The sequence below is a fragment of the Pollicipes pollicipes genome, unplaced genomic scaffold (genome assembly GCF_011947565.3).
Source record: "Pollicipes pollicipes isolate AB1234 unplaced genomic scaffold, Ppol_2.1 Scaffold_3087;HRSCAF=3621_pilon_pilon_pilon, whole genome shotgun sequence".
Classification (NCBI taxonomy): domain Eukaryota; kingdom Metazoa; phylum Arthropoda; class Thecostraca; order Pollicipedomorpha; family Pollicipedidae; genus Pollicipes; species Pollicipes pollicipes.
Genome location: NW_023596225.1, coordinates 31761759 through 31775198, shown reverse-complemented (window position 1 = coordinate 31775198; position 13440 = coordinate 31761759). Strand labels below are relative to the sequence as shown.

The window sequence follows — 13440 nt, the reverse complement described above, 5'->3', positions numbered from 1 at the left end:
TAGGCGCATACTGTGCTGAGGGTCGCTGGATGATGGGCCAAGCCGACTCCACGCAGGATCGCCGTCCGTCTGTCGCCGGTCTGTCGTGTGTCAGCTGAGCCGTGGCTGGTCGTCAGCTGAGCCGTGGCCGGTCGTCAGCTGAGCCGTGGCCGGTCGTCAGCTGAGCCGTGGTCGGTCGTCAGCTGAGCTGTGGTCGGTCGTCAGCTGAGCCGTGGCCGGTCGTCAGCTGAGCCGTGGCCGGTCGTCAGCTGAGCCGTGGCCGGTCGTCAGCTGAGCCGTGGTCGGTCGTCAGCTGAGCCGTGGCCGGTCGTCAGCTGAGCCGTGGCCGGTTCGGTCAGCTGAGCCGTGGCAGGTCGTCAGCTGAGCCGTGGCCGGTCGTCAGCTGAGCCGTGGTCCCGGTCGTCAGCTGAGCTGTGGTCGGTCGTCAGCTGAGCCGTGGCCGGTCGTCAGCTGAGCCGTGGTCGGTCGTCAGCTGAGCCGTGGCTGGTCGTCAGCTGAGCCGTGGTCGGTTGTCAGCTGAGCTGTGGTCGGTCGTCAGCTGAGCCGTGGCTGGTCGTCAGCCTGAGCTGTGGTGGTCGTCAAGCTGAGCTGTGGCCCGGTCGTCAGCTGAGCTGTGGTCGGTCGTCAGCTGAGCCGTGGTCGGTCGTCAGCTGAGCCGTGGCTGGTCGTCAGCTGAGCTGTGGTCGGTTAGTCAGCTGAGCTGTGGCCGGTCGTGCAGCGAGCTGGTTGTCGGTTCGTCAGCTGAGCGTGGGTCGGTTCGTCAGCTGAGCCGTGGTCGGTCGTCAAGGCTGAAGCTGTGGTCGGTCGTCAGCTGAGCCGTGGTCGGTTCGTCAGCTGAGCTGTGGTCGGTCGTCAGCTGAGCCGTGGCCGGGTCGTTCTAGCTGAGCTGTGTTCGGGTCGTCAGCTGAGCTTGTGGCCGGTCGTCAGCTGAGGCCGTTGGCCTTGTCGGTCAGCTGGAGCTGTGGCAGGTGTTCGTCAGCTGAGCTGTGGTCGGTCGGTCCGCTGAGCCGTGGCTGGTCGTCAGGATGAGGCCGTGGCTGGTCGTCAGCTGAGCTGTGGTCGGTCGTCAGCTGCGCCGTGGCCGGTCGTCAGCTGACGTGTTTGCTTCCTGCTAGCCCGGTCAGGTTGGGTTGGCAGCTAGCGCGCCTCCTGGAGGTAACCTCGAGATGATCTCGGGCACTCGCTACTCGTCGGTCGCTCGCTGACCTCGGCAACGGTCACACAGTGCGTCGTTATGGTCGAAATGCTGAAAGCTCAATGTTTTTTTTGTGTATTTTCACGCGCTTAAGATAGATGAAACTGGCCCTTACCGGGGGGGGGGGGGGGGAGAGGGGTGAGTGCATCATTCGCCCCATCAGATTATGTTCCCTGAGTAATACGGACGCCTGAGGAACTACTTTTTGGCTGACCGTCAGTGTCGCCGTTACCACTGCCTGGCACGGTTATAGAAGTTGTCCTGACAGGTGTCGACCTGCCATGTGTCGAGAGGTACTGGTTAAATGACGCTATCATGCGAGCATTGCTTCCATTGTCACTGCGTGTGAAGTTTCAAGCTGCGTTCGTCGGCACGGACAGGTTTTGGCCGTGGACCGCCTGACACTCGCGAATTTACAATATACCGATGTTTGCTTGATAGCGACGCGAAGCGAATAAATTGGTGTATAGAGTTCTGATATTTGGAAGGTCGGTGAATGTCAGTATAAGACCTCCAAAGTCAAACTCAAACCAGGAGCTCAACGCTTTTCTTGCTGACATCAAATGGTTAGAGAAGGCTATGCGGCAGAATGCCCGCTGCGTCAGAGTCGGGCGAGAGGACGAGCGGTCGGCGTACCTTGGCAACACATTTCACCTGCGCAGCTCGCCCGCGAGCGGATCCGCCGGCAGCGGACAGCGACACCTGGGCCTACGGGACCCGCGCGCCGCCAGAAACCCCATCTCGGTCGTCAGAAGCCCGGGCCGGTCCTCGGGGGACCTCCTGGCGCTGCGGTGTAATGACCTCTGGGAACCCGAGGATCCGGTGCCAGGCTTCCCTGTCCCGCGAGTGTGATGGCCGCAGCGCCATCGCGAGAGACGTGTGCTTGACTCCGGCGAAATCGAATTCAGTGCCGCAATGTTTTGGCCGGAATCTGATTGGATTCGGCTCCATTGGCTGCGCGGCTGAACCCAGTTGAGAGTTGATTCACATGGATTGTGACAAAATCAAAATGGATCCATTGTCGCCTAACAATAGCCAGCTCACAAACCGATTCAGCCACAGTCGCCACGGTGTTAACACAGTCGACTCGGCACTGCACAGGTTGAGCTAGGACCCACTAGGCGCTAAAGTTAAATGTGAGCTGAAAATTTCTGTACCACTTGCTCGCTGCCCAGTGACTATGCGATGGATCGTGCTGAAAGGTTGTCGAGCCCCCCTCCCCCCCCCCCCCCCCCGGCCTTCCAAATCGCAGCTTGGTTGGTGATTCACAGTTGATTCGAAATCAGAATCACCAACCTGAACTACGATAGAGACGGATGGGCATTCGATTCAATTTTTTTAATAGCTGCAGGGACAGTTTGACATTGGATTCAATTTTTTTACCAGCTGCAGAGGCCGATTCGCATTCGATTCCAATTTCCAACAGCTGCTTGAAATCTTACTCGGATTCGGCTCCGTTCGCTTTGATTCGAACCCAGAATCGATCGCACCAAGTGGAACCAAGCGCAATCCTGCGTCTAGCTGACGCGGGTCTATCCGCGGCGGCGGCGGCGGCGTCACGCGAGCAGACCGCCGTCCGCGCCGTTCAGGTGCCTGACGTCGGCTCGGGCTGTTTCAGCCTCGGTTCGCCGGCGGCCTCGGCTCGCTGCAGTTCCCTGGGGGAGGCTCGCCGCTCGTCTCCAGCATGAGCATCTACAGCGGCAGCAGCCGCACGGGTACAGAGGTGAGCGGCGGCGGTGGCCACCGATAGCCGACGGGCTGCTGCGCTTGACCGTGGACTGAGAAGCGTGGGCTTGATTCCCGCGGCGGGAAGCTTTCAGTAAACCGGCTTCCATCCTGTATTGCGACGCTTATGACCCCGTCCTGTACCTTCATGGATAAAGATCACATGAATTGTCGTTATTGTGTTGCGGCAGACCCGTCACTTGTTTCTTCCATCTGCGCCACTCACTGGGACGCGCAGTTGCTCGCCCCCCCCCCCCCTTGCGTAAGAGAGACTTCGTGCATTGAGATCGAGGAAGGGGGGGGGGGGGGCAACACGTGTGCCTGTCCACCAGAACCGCTGCTCCAAGCGTGGTGCCCGCGGAGTCCTTGTGGTTTTCGTGTTTGTCAGGATGACGTCATAACAGGCGTCTGGGCTGAGAGATCGCTCCGATACATCTCAAGACTAAACATCGCGCTGATTCCGGCAGGCACCTCCCATGCCCGTGTCGTGCTTCAGCGGACAGGTCTACACAGAGAAGTGTGACGTCATACGATCCGATGACGTCACCATCGGGGTACGGCTTCGGCTGTTCGCCGCCGGTGAGTGATTTCTCGTCAGTTTCTCCTTGTCATGTGCATTCACGGTGAGTGATGCTTCTGATTATTGACGTTGTTACCATGGGTGTTTTGTTTGAACGCGCTGACATGTCACTGCACCTCTCCTGACTGTGTGCATAGTTACCGTTGTATAATATCGTTACCGCTGCTGTTATCGTAGGAGTGCATTCCCATTTATCGATACGCATCTTGTTGTATACTCTGTCATTATCGCTGTTTTGCAGTGTTCTAACTAAAACGGTAGTCAGTTGTCACCTTGGATGCATCTGTTATTGATTTTGTTGCACATGTCGCTCCCGTGGCCGTGCATGTGTGCGGTTACCATGGGTGGGAGGGTCCGGTCGCCATCGGTGGGAGGGTCCGGTCGCCATTCGGTGAGGGGCTCCGGTCTCCATCGGTGGGAGGCTCCGGTCGCCATGGGTGGAAGGGTTCGGTCGCCATCGGTGGGAGGACAAGTTTGTATGCCTGTCACTCCTGGCGCCGGCCGCGCCCTCTGTCCCGGCTGGGAGCCTTGACCCCGCCCGGCCGGCGGCAGGCGACTCGCACCCGGGCCTGGAGGGCGGCCTGGAGACACTGGTGCGCGAGATCCGCTTCGGTGACTCGTGCCAGGACGTGACCTCGCTGCTCGGCGCGCCTACCAAGGTGTTCTACAAGTCCGAGGACAAGATGAAGATCCATAGCCCGTTCGCGCAACAAGCGCGCGGCGTCCCGGCGGTCCGACTTCTTCTTCAACTACTTCACCCTGGGCATGGTGAGTGCGCCGCCCGCGCGATCCTCAGCCTGGCTTGGGCAGGCTGGAGAAGCGGGAAGGGGGCATCTGGGGCACGCGTCTCCCCTGTGCCTGCCGGCGGCCGGCTGCGGGACGGGACCAGGCGCCTGGCGAGTGTCCTTCGCGCGTGGGACTCGGCGCGGCCGCCTGACCGGCCCGCCTGCTGCCTGCGGGCGAGCGACCGCAGCGGTGTGGCAACGCCACGCTAACCGCAGTCGCCAGCACGCGGGGATGGCGGCATGGACTGGGTATTCGGGTCTGGGGTCACGTCGTCTTCCGGGTCCTTTTTGTTTGCTGGGTGTCCTCGTGCAATTCCAGGTTGGGCCCGTCAGACCCGCGTATGTTATGGCTCTGCTCTTGTGTGTGACTGAACGGTCTCAACAAGGTCGCTTCCCCGATGTTTTAAGTGCATGTGAGACTTTCAAAAGGTGTCAAGGCACTTTTCGGTGTGGGGTTGTTTCGCTCACGTGGATGTATGCAAGCTGTGATATTTAACAATGTTTGCTTCCGTTGGATTCTTTTCCGAAAAGACCTCCCGCTTTGGGACGGTTACAGACTTATCGGAATTGCTCTGAAGACCTCAGTGTCATAGTCTGGTTTGTCGTGGAAGTGTTGAAAGCTTTTGTTTTTTCGTCATCATCGGCTCTCGGTTTATTTTGCCGCCCCGCGCTTTAGAATGTATCCAGCTCAAGGCGTGCTTTCTGAATGCCTCAGAACTTCTCTTGCCAATGGTGGAGATGTCATTTGATGATGCCTTCCCTTTTTCCCAGGACATTTGTTCGACGCCAAGAACCCATAGGGCGAAAAAGATCCTTCTAACATACGAACTTTCCCGGGCATTACAACTTCAACATGTAAGTCACCGTTGAATAAGATGCACCCATCAGCAAGTTGTTAATAGTTCATCTTGCCGCGACTGAGTTTTTTTAATCGGAGGTGGATAACTAAATTTTTCATAATAATATTTATATGGTGCAGGCGGAATGGTTTTGCTTTGTCTCCCTCTCCTTTTTCGGCTTGGCCACTCTCCAGCATAATACTTGCCACGGCAATCGCGGCGCACCAAGCACCCTGCGGTACAGCGCCCTTATCAACGGTATGTCAGTATGGGTTATACTTTTCTACTGGTGTCCGGGTCACACGTGCTCTCTGTGTATACATTGAGTCAGGGTTTTCGGTCCCTCTTATCCACTGTCTTGCTTGTCCCGCGTCCTCGCGACACCCCGCTTGTCCGGGGCAGGCTGCATGCGTTAGCAACGAGTGGGCCTAGTACCCCGTGGGAAGGGGACCCCCACCGGTACCCAGCGCGCATGTGCGGCTTAAAGCTAGGCGGTCGGCCCTCTAGGCGCATGTAAGTCTGCCCCACCGTTAACCATTGTCCTTCATCCCATAGCCCTGAAATGATCATTTCTGGTCGAAGGGCTCTAATCCCCACCCCCAAAACCAAGAGTCAGGTTTTCATATCAGCGTTGCCGCTGTGCGCCGCCGGGCGAATGAGGCTGACAATGCGAGGCAGCGGTCGTTTGTCTGTGAGCGTGTGTGGCTGCTGTGTGGACTGTGAGCGTGCGTGGCTGCTGTGTGGACTGTGAGCGTGCGTGGCTGCTGTGTGGACTGTGAGCGTGCGTGGCTGCTGTGTGGACTGTGAGCGTGCGTGGCTGCTGTGTGGATTGTGAGCGTACGTGGCGCTGTGTGGACTGTGAGCGTGCGTGGCTGCTGTGTGGATTGTGAGCGTGCGTGGCTGTTGTGGATTGTGAGCGTGCGTGGCTGCTGTGTGGACTGTGAGCGTGCGTGGCTGCTGTGTGACTGTCGGGGGTTGGCGTGTGCGTGGGATGGCTCGCCGTTATCTGCGGTCGGCAGCCGGTCGCGTACCGTGCTCGTGTGGCGTTCCCAGAGGGGTGGTGCGGCCGCCAGAGACGAACAGTGGCCAGACCCACCCGAGCCGATGGACGGGGGATGACACTGCCCGCTCCCTGCCAGCCGCCAGCGACGCTCGGCCGCCCGCGCCGACCGCCGACGTGTTTGTGTGTGGGGGAGGGGGGGGGGGGCACACTGCGCCCCCGCCAGCTTGTACACGTCCCAGGGTGCTCATTTTCGGGTCGTCCATGTTTCCCAGGGGGGGGGGGGGCACATTGTTGGGCCGTCCACATCCCTAGCGAGCACATCATCGGGCTGTCCACGTCCCCAGGGAACACACTATCGGGTCGTCCACGTCCCCAGGGGGCACATCAGGGAGCACATTGTCGGACCGTCACATCCCTAGGAAGCTTAGTTTCGGGCCGCCTACGCCCTCAGGGAGCACGTGCTGACGCGCTGATGCGTCCCATCTCCATCCCCGTGTAACACGTGCGCCGAGCCCGTGCGCGCGTCACATCCGCCAGCCCGACGGGCCTCATATTCCGCGAGTCTGTGGCCATTTCCGTCCCTTCGCCATTGTCGCGCGGTAACCCGCCATTGGCTCCATAATTAGCCCGCCGTAGTCTTCCTAAAGTGGTCCCGGTGCGTGGGTCGGTCGCTCCGACGTGGCGGAGAGCTTCGCATCAGCCGTCCCCGCTGGCACCGGTGCATATATACCACGGCGTTCGATACCATTTCGGCCCTCTGACGTCAGCTGGGGAAGTTTGCGCCATTGTTTCGGAGCGTTGCCTCGCGCCGGGCAGCGAATCCGACCCGAGGCGGTTATGAGCGGCTGACGTGGACGACGCTGCCGGCAGGTATCACAGGTTGTAATTTCGACCTGGCCGTGGAGCCGCACGCGTCGCTGATGAACTCGGCCTCCGAGGGCGTGCACGTAAGTAGCGGGCGTCGACCGGGACGGTTGTCAGAGCCCGGCCGCGAGTGTGATCTGGCAACACAGACGAGGGGATGGACGGTCATAGCCCGGCTCCGAGTGTGATCTGACGACACAGAGGAGGGAGGGACGGCCGTCAGAGCCCGGCCGCGAGTGTGATCTGGCAACACGGACGGGGGACGGCCGTCAGAGCCCGGCCGCGAGTGTGATCTGGCGACACAGACGGGGGGACGGCCGTCAGAGCCCGGCTCCGAGTGTGATCTGGCAACACAGACGAGGGGATGGACGGTCAGAGCCCGGCTCCGAGTGTTTGAACAGTCAGCGCAGAGGAGCGGGACTCAGGTCTCAGAGCGCCGCTGCTGAAGGCGTGAGGAGCTCCTGCCGAACGCTATTTTAGGTCGCTGGAGCTGAAGCGGCGCGGGCAGTTGTGGCTCAGCGCGGGCCGGGTCAGTCGGCGCCTGCAGTGACGCCCCCGACGATTGGTATCGTTTCTAGCTCGCTCGCCCCGCACTGGGCGCCGTTTTCGCTGATGGTTTCCCCGGGCGCTGATATGCGTGTGGGGCATCGAGTTACTGGGGATGGCGACTAGTAGTCATCAGGTGGAATAGGCGTACTCTGGACATGTCGCTTAAATGTTCCACTAATCAAAGCATAGTCTTCGCTCTTGCGTGGGAGGAGGATTCTTCATACCTCGAATTCGCAGCGGGTAAAAGCCCCAGGGGTATGCTCGACATTGTTAAGTCTAACATTTGCATAAGACACACATTGTAGTCTGCTCGAGCTTTGTTGTTTGATTTGCGTTTGCGCGCCAGCGGTCCGTTTAATTTTGCTGTTTTTTTCGCGAGTTGGTTAGCTTTTTCCACATGTATGTTTAACTCTACCCTTCTAAACTCTTCCCGGAACTTCTCATCGTGTATGTACTTGCCAGGTCGAAGATGAATATGCCGAACTTTTCCAATATTCTGCCGCTTGTGAGAGATCGCAGTGTGTATGTAGACGCCCCCTCCCCCCCCCCCCCCCCTACTCCTCCCCCTCTCCTCGACTAGTAGGTACAATACATGCGCAGGATTGCTGCTCCGGGGTACCCCTTCCATCTGATGCCTGGCATCGGTACACCAGTGTTACCGCTCCAGGTCACCCCTTCCATCTGATGCCTGGCATCGGTACACCAGTGTTACCGCTTCAGGTCACCCCTTCCATCTGATGTCCAGCCTCGGTACCCAGTGTTACCGCTCCAGGTCAACCCTTCCATCTGCTGTCTAGCCTCGGTACACCAGTGTTACCGCTCCAGGTCACCCCTTCCATCTGATGCCTGGCATCGGTACAAACCAGTGTTACCGCTTCAGGTCACCCCTTCCATCTGATGTCTAGCCTCGGTACACCAGTGTTACCGCTCCAGGTCACCCCTTCCATCTGATGCCTGGCATCGGTACACCAGTGTTACCGCTCCAGGTCACCCCCCTTCCATCGATGTCCTAGCCTCGGTACACCAGTGTTACCGCTCCAGGTCACCCCTTCCATCTGATGCCTGGCATCGGTACACCAGTGTTACCGCTCCAGGTCACCCCTTCCATCTGCTGTCTAGCCTCGGTACACCAGTGTTACCCGCTCCAGGTCACCCCTTCCATCTGATGCCTGGCATCGGTACACCAGTGTTACCGCTTCAGGTCACCCCTTCCATCTGCTGTCTAGCCTCGGTACACCAGTGTTACCGCTCCAGGTCACCCCCTTCCATCTGATGCCTGTCGCATCGGTACACCAGTGTTACCGCTTCAGGTCACCCCTTCCATCTGATGTCTAGCCTCGGTACACCAGTGTTAACCGCTTCAGGTCACCCCCTTCCATCTGCTGTCTAGCCTCGGTACACCAGTGTTACCGCTCCAGGTCACCCCTTCCATCTGATTGCCTGGCATCGGTACACCAGTGTTACCGCTTCAGGTCACCCCTTCCATCTGATGTCTAGCCTCGGTACACCAGTGTTCCCGCTTCAGGTCACCCCTTCCATCTGCTGTCTAGCCTCGGTACACCAGTGTTACCGCTCCAGGTCACCCCTTCAATCTGATGCCTGGCATCGGTACACCAGTGTTACCGCTTCGGTCACCCCCTTCCATCTGATGTCTAGCCTCGTTACACCAGGTGTTACCGCTCCAGGTTACACACCCTTTCCATCTGATGCCTGGCATCGGTCACACCAGTGTTACCGCTCCGGGGTACCCCTTCCATCTGATGCCTGGCATCGGTACACCAGTGTTACCGCTTCAGGTCACCCCTTCCATCTGATGTCTAGCCTCGGTACACCAGTGTTACCGCTTCAGGTCACCCCTTCCATCTGATGTCTAGCCTCGGTACACCAGTGTTACCGCTCCAGGTCACCCCTTCCATCTGATGTCTAGCCTCGGTACACCAGTGTTACCGCTCCAGGTCACCCCTTCCATCTGATGCCTGGCATCGGTACACCAGTGTTACCGCTCCAGGTCACCCCTTCCATCTGATGTCTGGCCTCGGTACACCAGTGTTACCGCTTCAGGTCACCCCTTCCATCTGATGCCTGGCCTCGGTGCGGCATCGGTCTGAAAACGGGAGGTGGAGGAGTGGCTTACATGCAGCCATTTGGTTCCAAGGTGGTGACATCAATGCTAAGGTTACATTGTAAGGGCATTAATGGCATTAGGGGGGTGGTAAAGTGGGCAGCGTCATTGTTTAGCGGAACAGGATTCGTGACGATGAAGTGAGCGACAGCGGTGCGGCGACGCCGCGGTCGAGTGATGACATGTGGATTACAAGATTACTCGGAAAACGGCGAAATGCAGGAAAAATCACCGCAGATAGCTGTGTTAACTGATCGAGTGCTCAGCGTGCGGTTTTGGTGTTTTTGTTTGGTGTGACAGGTCAGCTGTTTTCTTCTGGGGGTCCGTGTACATCGGCCGGCGCGCAGGTCACGCTCACCCCCGCGCTGGCGTCTGTGTGGGGCGTCAGCTGCGCCTGCTCCGGCCGCACGTGTCCGGCAGCCTCGAAGAGAGGAATCCGTTCTTGCCCTGCCCTGGAGCGGAGCCCATGGGACCCGCTGCGGGGGGTCAGCATGGTCGAGCGCAGCTGGGGTGCAGGCGCAAGGCGGGTCAGTCCAGGCTTAGTACTGCTCTGGGTTCAGTTCGGTCCAGCCCCATCGCTGAGCCGGATCACTGTCCCGACGCAGGTCAACGCTCGAGCCGTGGTCCGTGTCCTGGCCGAGATCCGCGTCCTTATACTCCTGACCTTGGGTCGTCTCCATCCCCGGGGTCATGTCGCTTGACCGGGGCGGTGCTGTGACCCCTGGCTGGGGCCGCCGGTCATCCGGTCCCAGACGCAGACCGTGTCTGGCGACGGGCGGCGACCGGCAGTGACCCCGCCGTGACCTCACGATGACCCGGCGTCGGTCTCCGCAGATCCGGGCGCACACCAAGTGGGATGAGGTGTGCGGCGCGCTGAAGCCCTCCAGCCGGCCGGTGGTGCTCAACCGTGCCTCCACTACCAACACCAGCAACCCTTTCGGCTCCACGCTCTGTTACGGCGTCGAGGACTTCATCTGCGAGGTAAATGACGGTCGCGGTCGCGCGCGACGGACCGGCGGCGACGCGCGCCGGGGAGGAGGGACGCGGGGCGTTGGCAGTCGTGGTCCTCGCGACGGTGCGGGAGAGGAGTCGTGCGTTGGGAGGGGATGGAGGAGGGTCGGTTTGGGAGGAGAGGTGCGATCTCCTGTGCCGTTGAATCGGGAGTTCTGTCGCCAGCGTGTTATCGGATCGGAGTGCCCGTTTCGGTGATCTTGCCGTCCCACAGTGGGAGGCGGTGCCGGTCTACGAAAGCATATTATACCGTGCTGCGAACTGAGGTCAGCATGCGGAGGAGGGTAGGGTGCCAGTCCACAGGATGCATGCCTAAAGCCTCTGGTGATAGTGATGATGACGACGATGATGATGATGATGATGATGGTGATGACGGTGGTGTTGGGGGGCCCTGGAAGACCACTGATAGTTAATTGCTGATGGACATGGGAAGTGGGCTCCACGAGAACTAATCAAGAAATGTTCCGTCCAAATAGCTTATGGCTCGGTGGATTCTACGATTACGTAACTGTCTACATCAACGTTCGTCCCAGTGGCTCAGTTGATTAGAGCGCCTGTCTTCCGATCCACCCACCTTTGGGGGGGGGGGGGTTCGAGTCGCTTTAGGGCGCCCGCTATTTGCCCTTGACAGGTATGGCCTGCGGCTGGTGGCAGCGGTCGCGCTGAAGGCCAGTTGAAGTTAGAGGGCAGGACGGACCGTGCCAAGCATTGCGGCACGCTCAGCTTTCGCCACCAAATTCCGTCCGTTGACATGGAATTGCGCGATCGGGTGGTGGGGGTCAGGGCTCACACAACAAGCACTGCGTAGCGTAAACTCTGATCCGTGAAATCCAGCCATTCAAAGGGTTCGGATCAAATCTTTAAAATAACGTGGCACCCAAACTGGCGCGCTGCTCAGTCCCGGCCATGGTGTTAAACTTCCACCTCCATGGTCTGGATCGAGTGGTGCACGTGGCGTAAGGGAGCACTTTACAACCACGGAGTGATAATGTGCAGGAGCGTCCATGTGGCAGGATGCCTCACCTGCCCTCTCGTCTCAGCCCATTTATATAATAGGGATGGATAGCTCCGGCTCGGTTGTCCGCGTGGGAGTCCCGTTATTGTGGCTTCTTCCGTTGCGGGTCGTGGTAGCGCAGTGTTTTCTCCGTGGCAGCTGTAGCAAGACCTGTAACGAGCTTTGTTCAATACGTACCATGCTGCTTTTTATGTTCCCGCGGGAAGGCATACATTTGTATTGACCGCTCGGACTGGCAGGCGTCTTTTGCGCCATGTTTGCATTCCCGTCAGCACCCAGTGCGGTATTATTTCGTCACCTTCCGTCCCGGAGCGGCGCGCTGCGAGGGTCGGTTTGGACGTCACGGGCTCGTCGCTGTTCGCCGCCGTGTCTTGCGGTGGCGCGAGCGGCGCGTCCTCCTCCGCCCGCCGGCCGCAGTCGGCCGGTGCCGCGTCCTCCTCGCTCGGTGTCAGCTGAACCCGCGCCCTCCTCGCCCGGTGTCAGCCGAACCCGCGCCCTCCTCGCCCAGTGTCAGCCGAACCCGCGCCCTCCTCGCCCGGTGTCAGCTGAACCTGCGCCCTCCTCGCCCGGTTGTCAGCTGAACCCGCGCCCTCCTCGCCCGGTGTCAGCCGAACCCGCGCCCTCCTCGCCCGGTGTCAGCCGAATCCGCGCCCTCTTCGTACGGTGTCAGCCGAACCCGCGCCCCCCCTCGCTCGGTGTCAGCTGAGCCCGCCCCCTCCTCGCCGGGTGTCAGCCGAACCCGCGCCTCCCTCGCCCGGTGTCAGCTGAACGGCCGGTCGATGCTGCCTGCCGCTGTCCATACGTGACCGGCTGGGGCGCCGGACGGCCGCCTACGCACCCAATCTCGGCCCGATTGGCGTACGTGCGCCGGCGGAGGAGGGGGCGGGGACGGGGGCGCGGTCTGGTCGCCGTCGGCGGGCGGCTGCCGGAGGCGGCGTCTGTCGTGCCGGCCTGAGGGCCCGCTCCGTCCGATGCCGCACTGTCTGCTACCGTCCGCCCCGTGTGCCGTCGCTGTTTCTATCGTCAGCCTCTGGACATGTGGCCCGTCACTCTGCCTTTCGCCACCGCTGGACTGTGAGCCCATCTCCCTCCGGTCGACCACTCTGGCGTGCATGTTATGTGATTGGCTTGACCTTTTGAAAGTAACACCCGACTGACATTCCATAAGACTGCGTCAGGTGCGATGTTGCCCGCAACTTTTCCGGTCACCAAGCATTTCCTTTAAACGCCGAAGGGAGATACCAACAAGGTGCGTGCTGCATCAGCCATGTATCTCGCAGCGAGTCACCTACTAAGCGTCGATCGTGTCTGTTGTCTGACAGGTGATGAGCAACGGTCACCTGGCGTCGGTGACCCTGTACCAGCCGGAGGAGGTGTGACCGGGCGCCCACACCCGCTAGCCAACACCATTGGACCGCGGTGGCCACCGGGGCCGCCACCAACCAGAAAAGTACAAAAAAAGACCGGCTGGTGGCGGCTCTAGTCGGCGGCCCTCGCGCTTGTCTGCGGACGCATCAATATTGGTTAGAGGGTGGCGGCCGGCGGCGGGCGCGGACCGGCGACGTCCGGCGCCCGCCGGGGGCGTCGCGGCGGCGCGCCCCGTCCGCCGGCCGGCCTGCGAGCCGACGATGGCCGCCGCGCTGGTTAGAGTTAGTCTAGGGATGGAATGTGGCGTGTCGGCGAGGCGACGCGCTGGCCTGTGGCCGGCGCGGGGTGTCGCGCCGCCGCGGCTCTTGCGGTTTGTTACCAAGC

General features: G+C 60.3%; 1 protein-coding gene across 1 annotated transcript in view; it reads left to right on the top strand.

The window, feature by feature from the left end:
• LOC119090038 (UPF0183 protein CG7083) overlaps positions 1–13440 on the top strand; it is a 27246-nt gene extending 13806 nt beyond the window's left edge. The window contains exons 6-11 of the mRNA XM_037212834.1: positions 2814–2918; positions 3388–3499; positions 4053–4268; positions 6998–7074; positions 10497–10643; positions 13011–13440. Of these exons, the coding sequence (XP_037068729.1) occupies positions 2814–2918; positions 3388–3499; positions 4053–4268; positions 6998–7074; positions 10497–10643; positions 13011–13067 (714 nt within the window). The 3' untranslated portion in view covers positions 13068–13440. The remainder of the gene's footprint in view (positions 1–2813; positions 2919–3387; positions 3500–4052; positions 4269–6997; positions 7075–10496; positions 10644–13010) is intronic.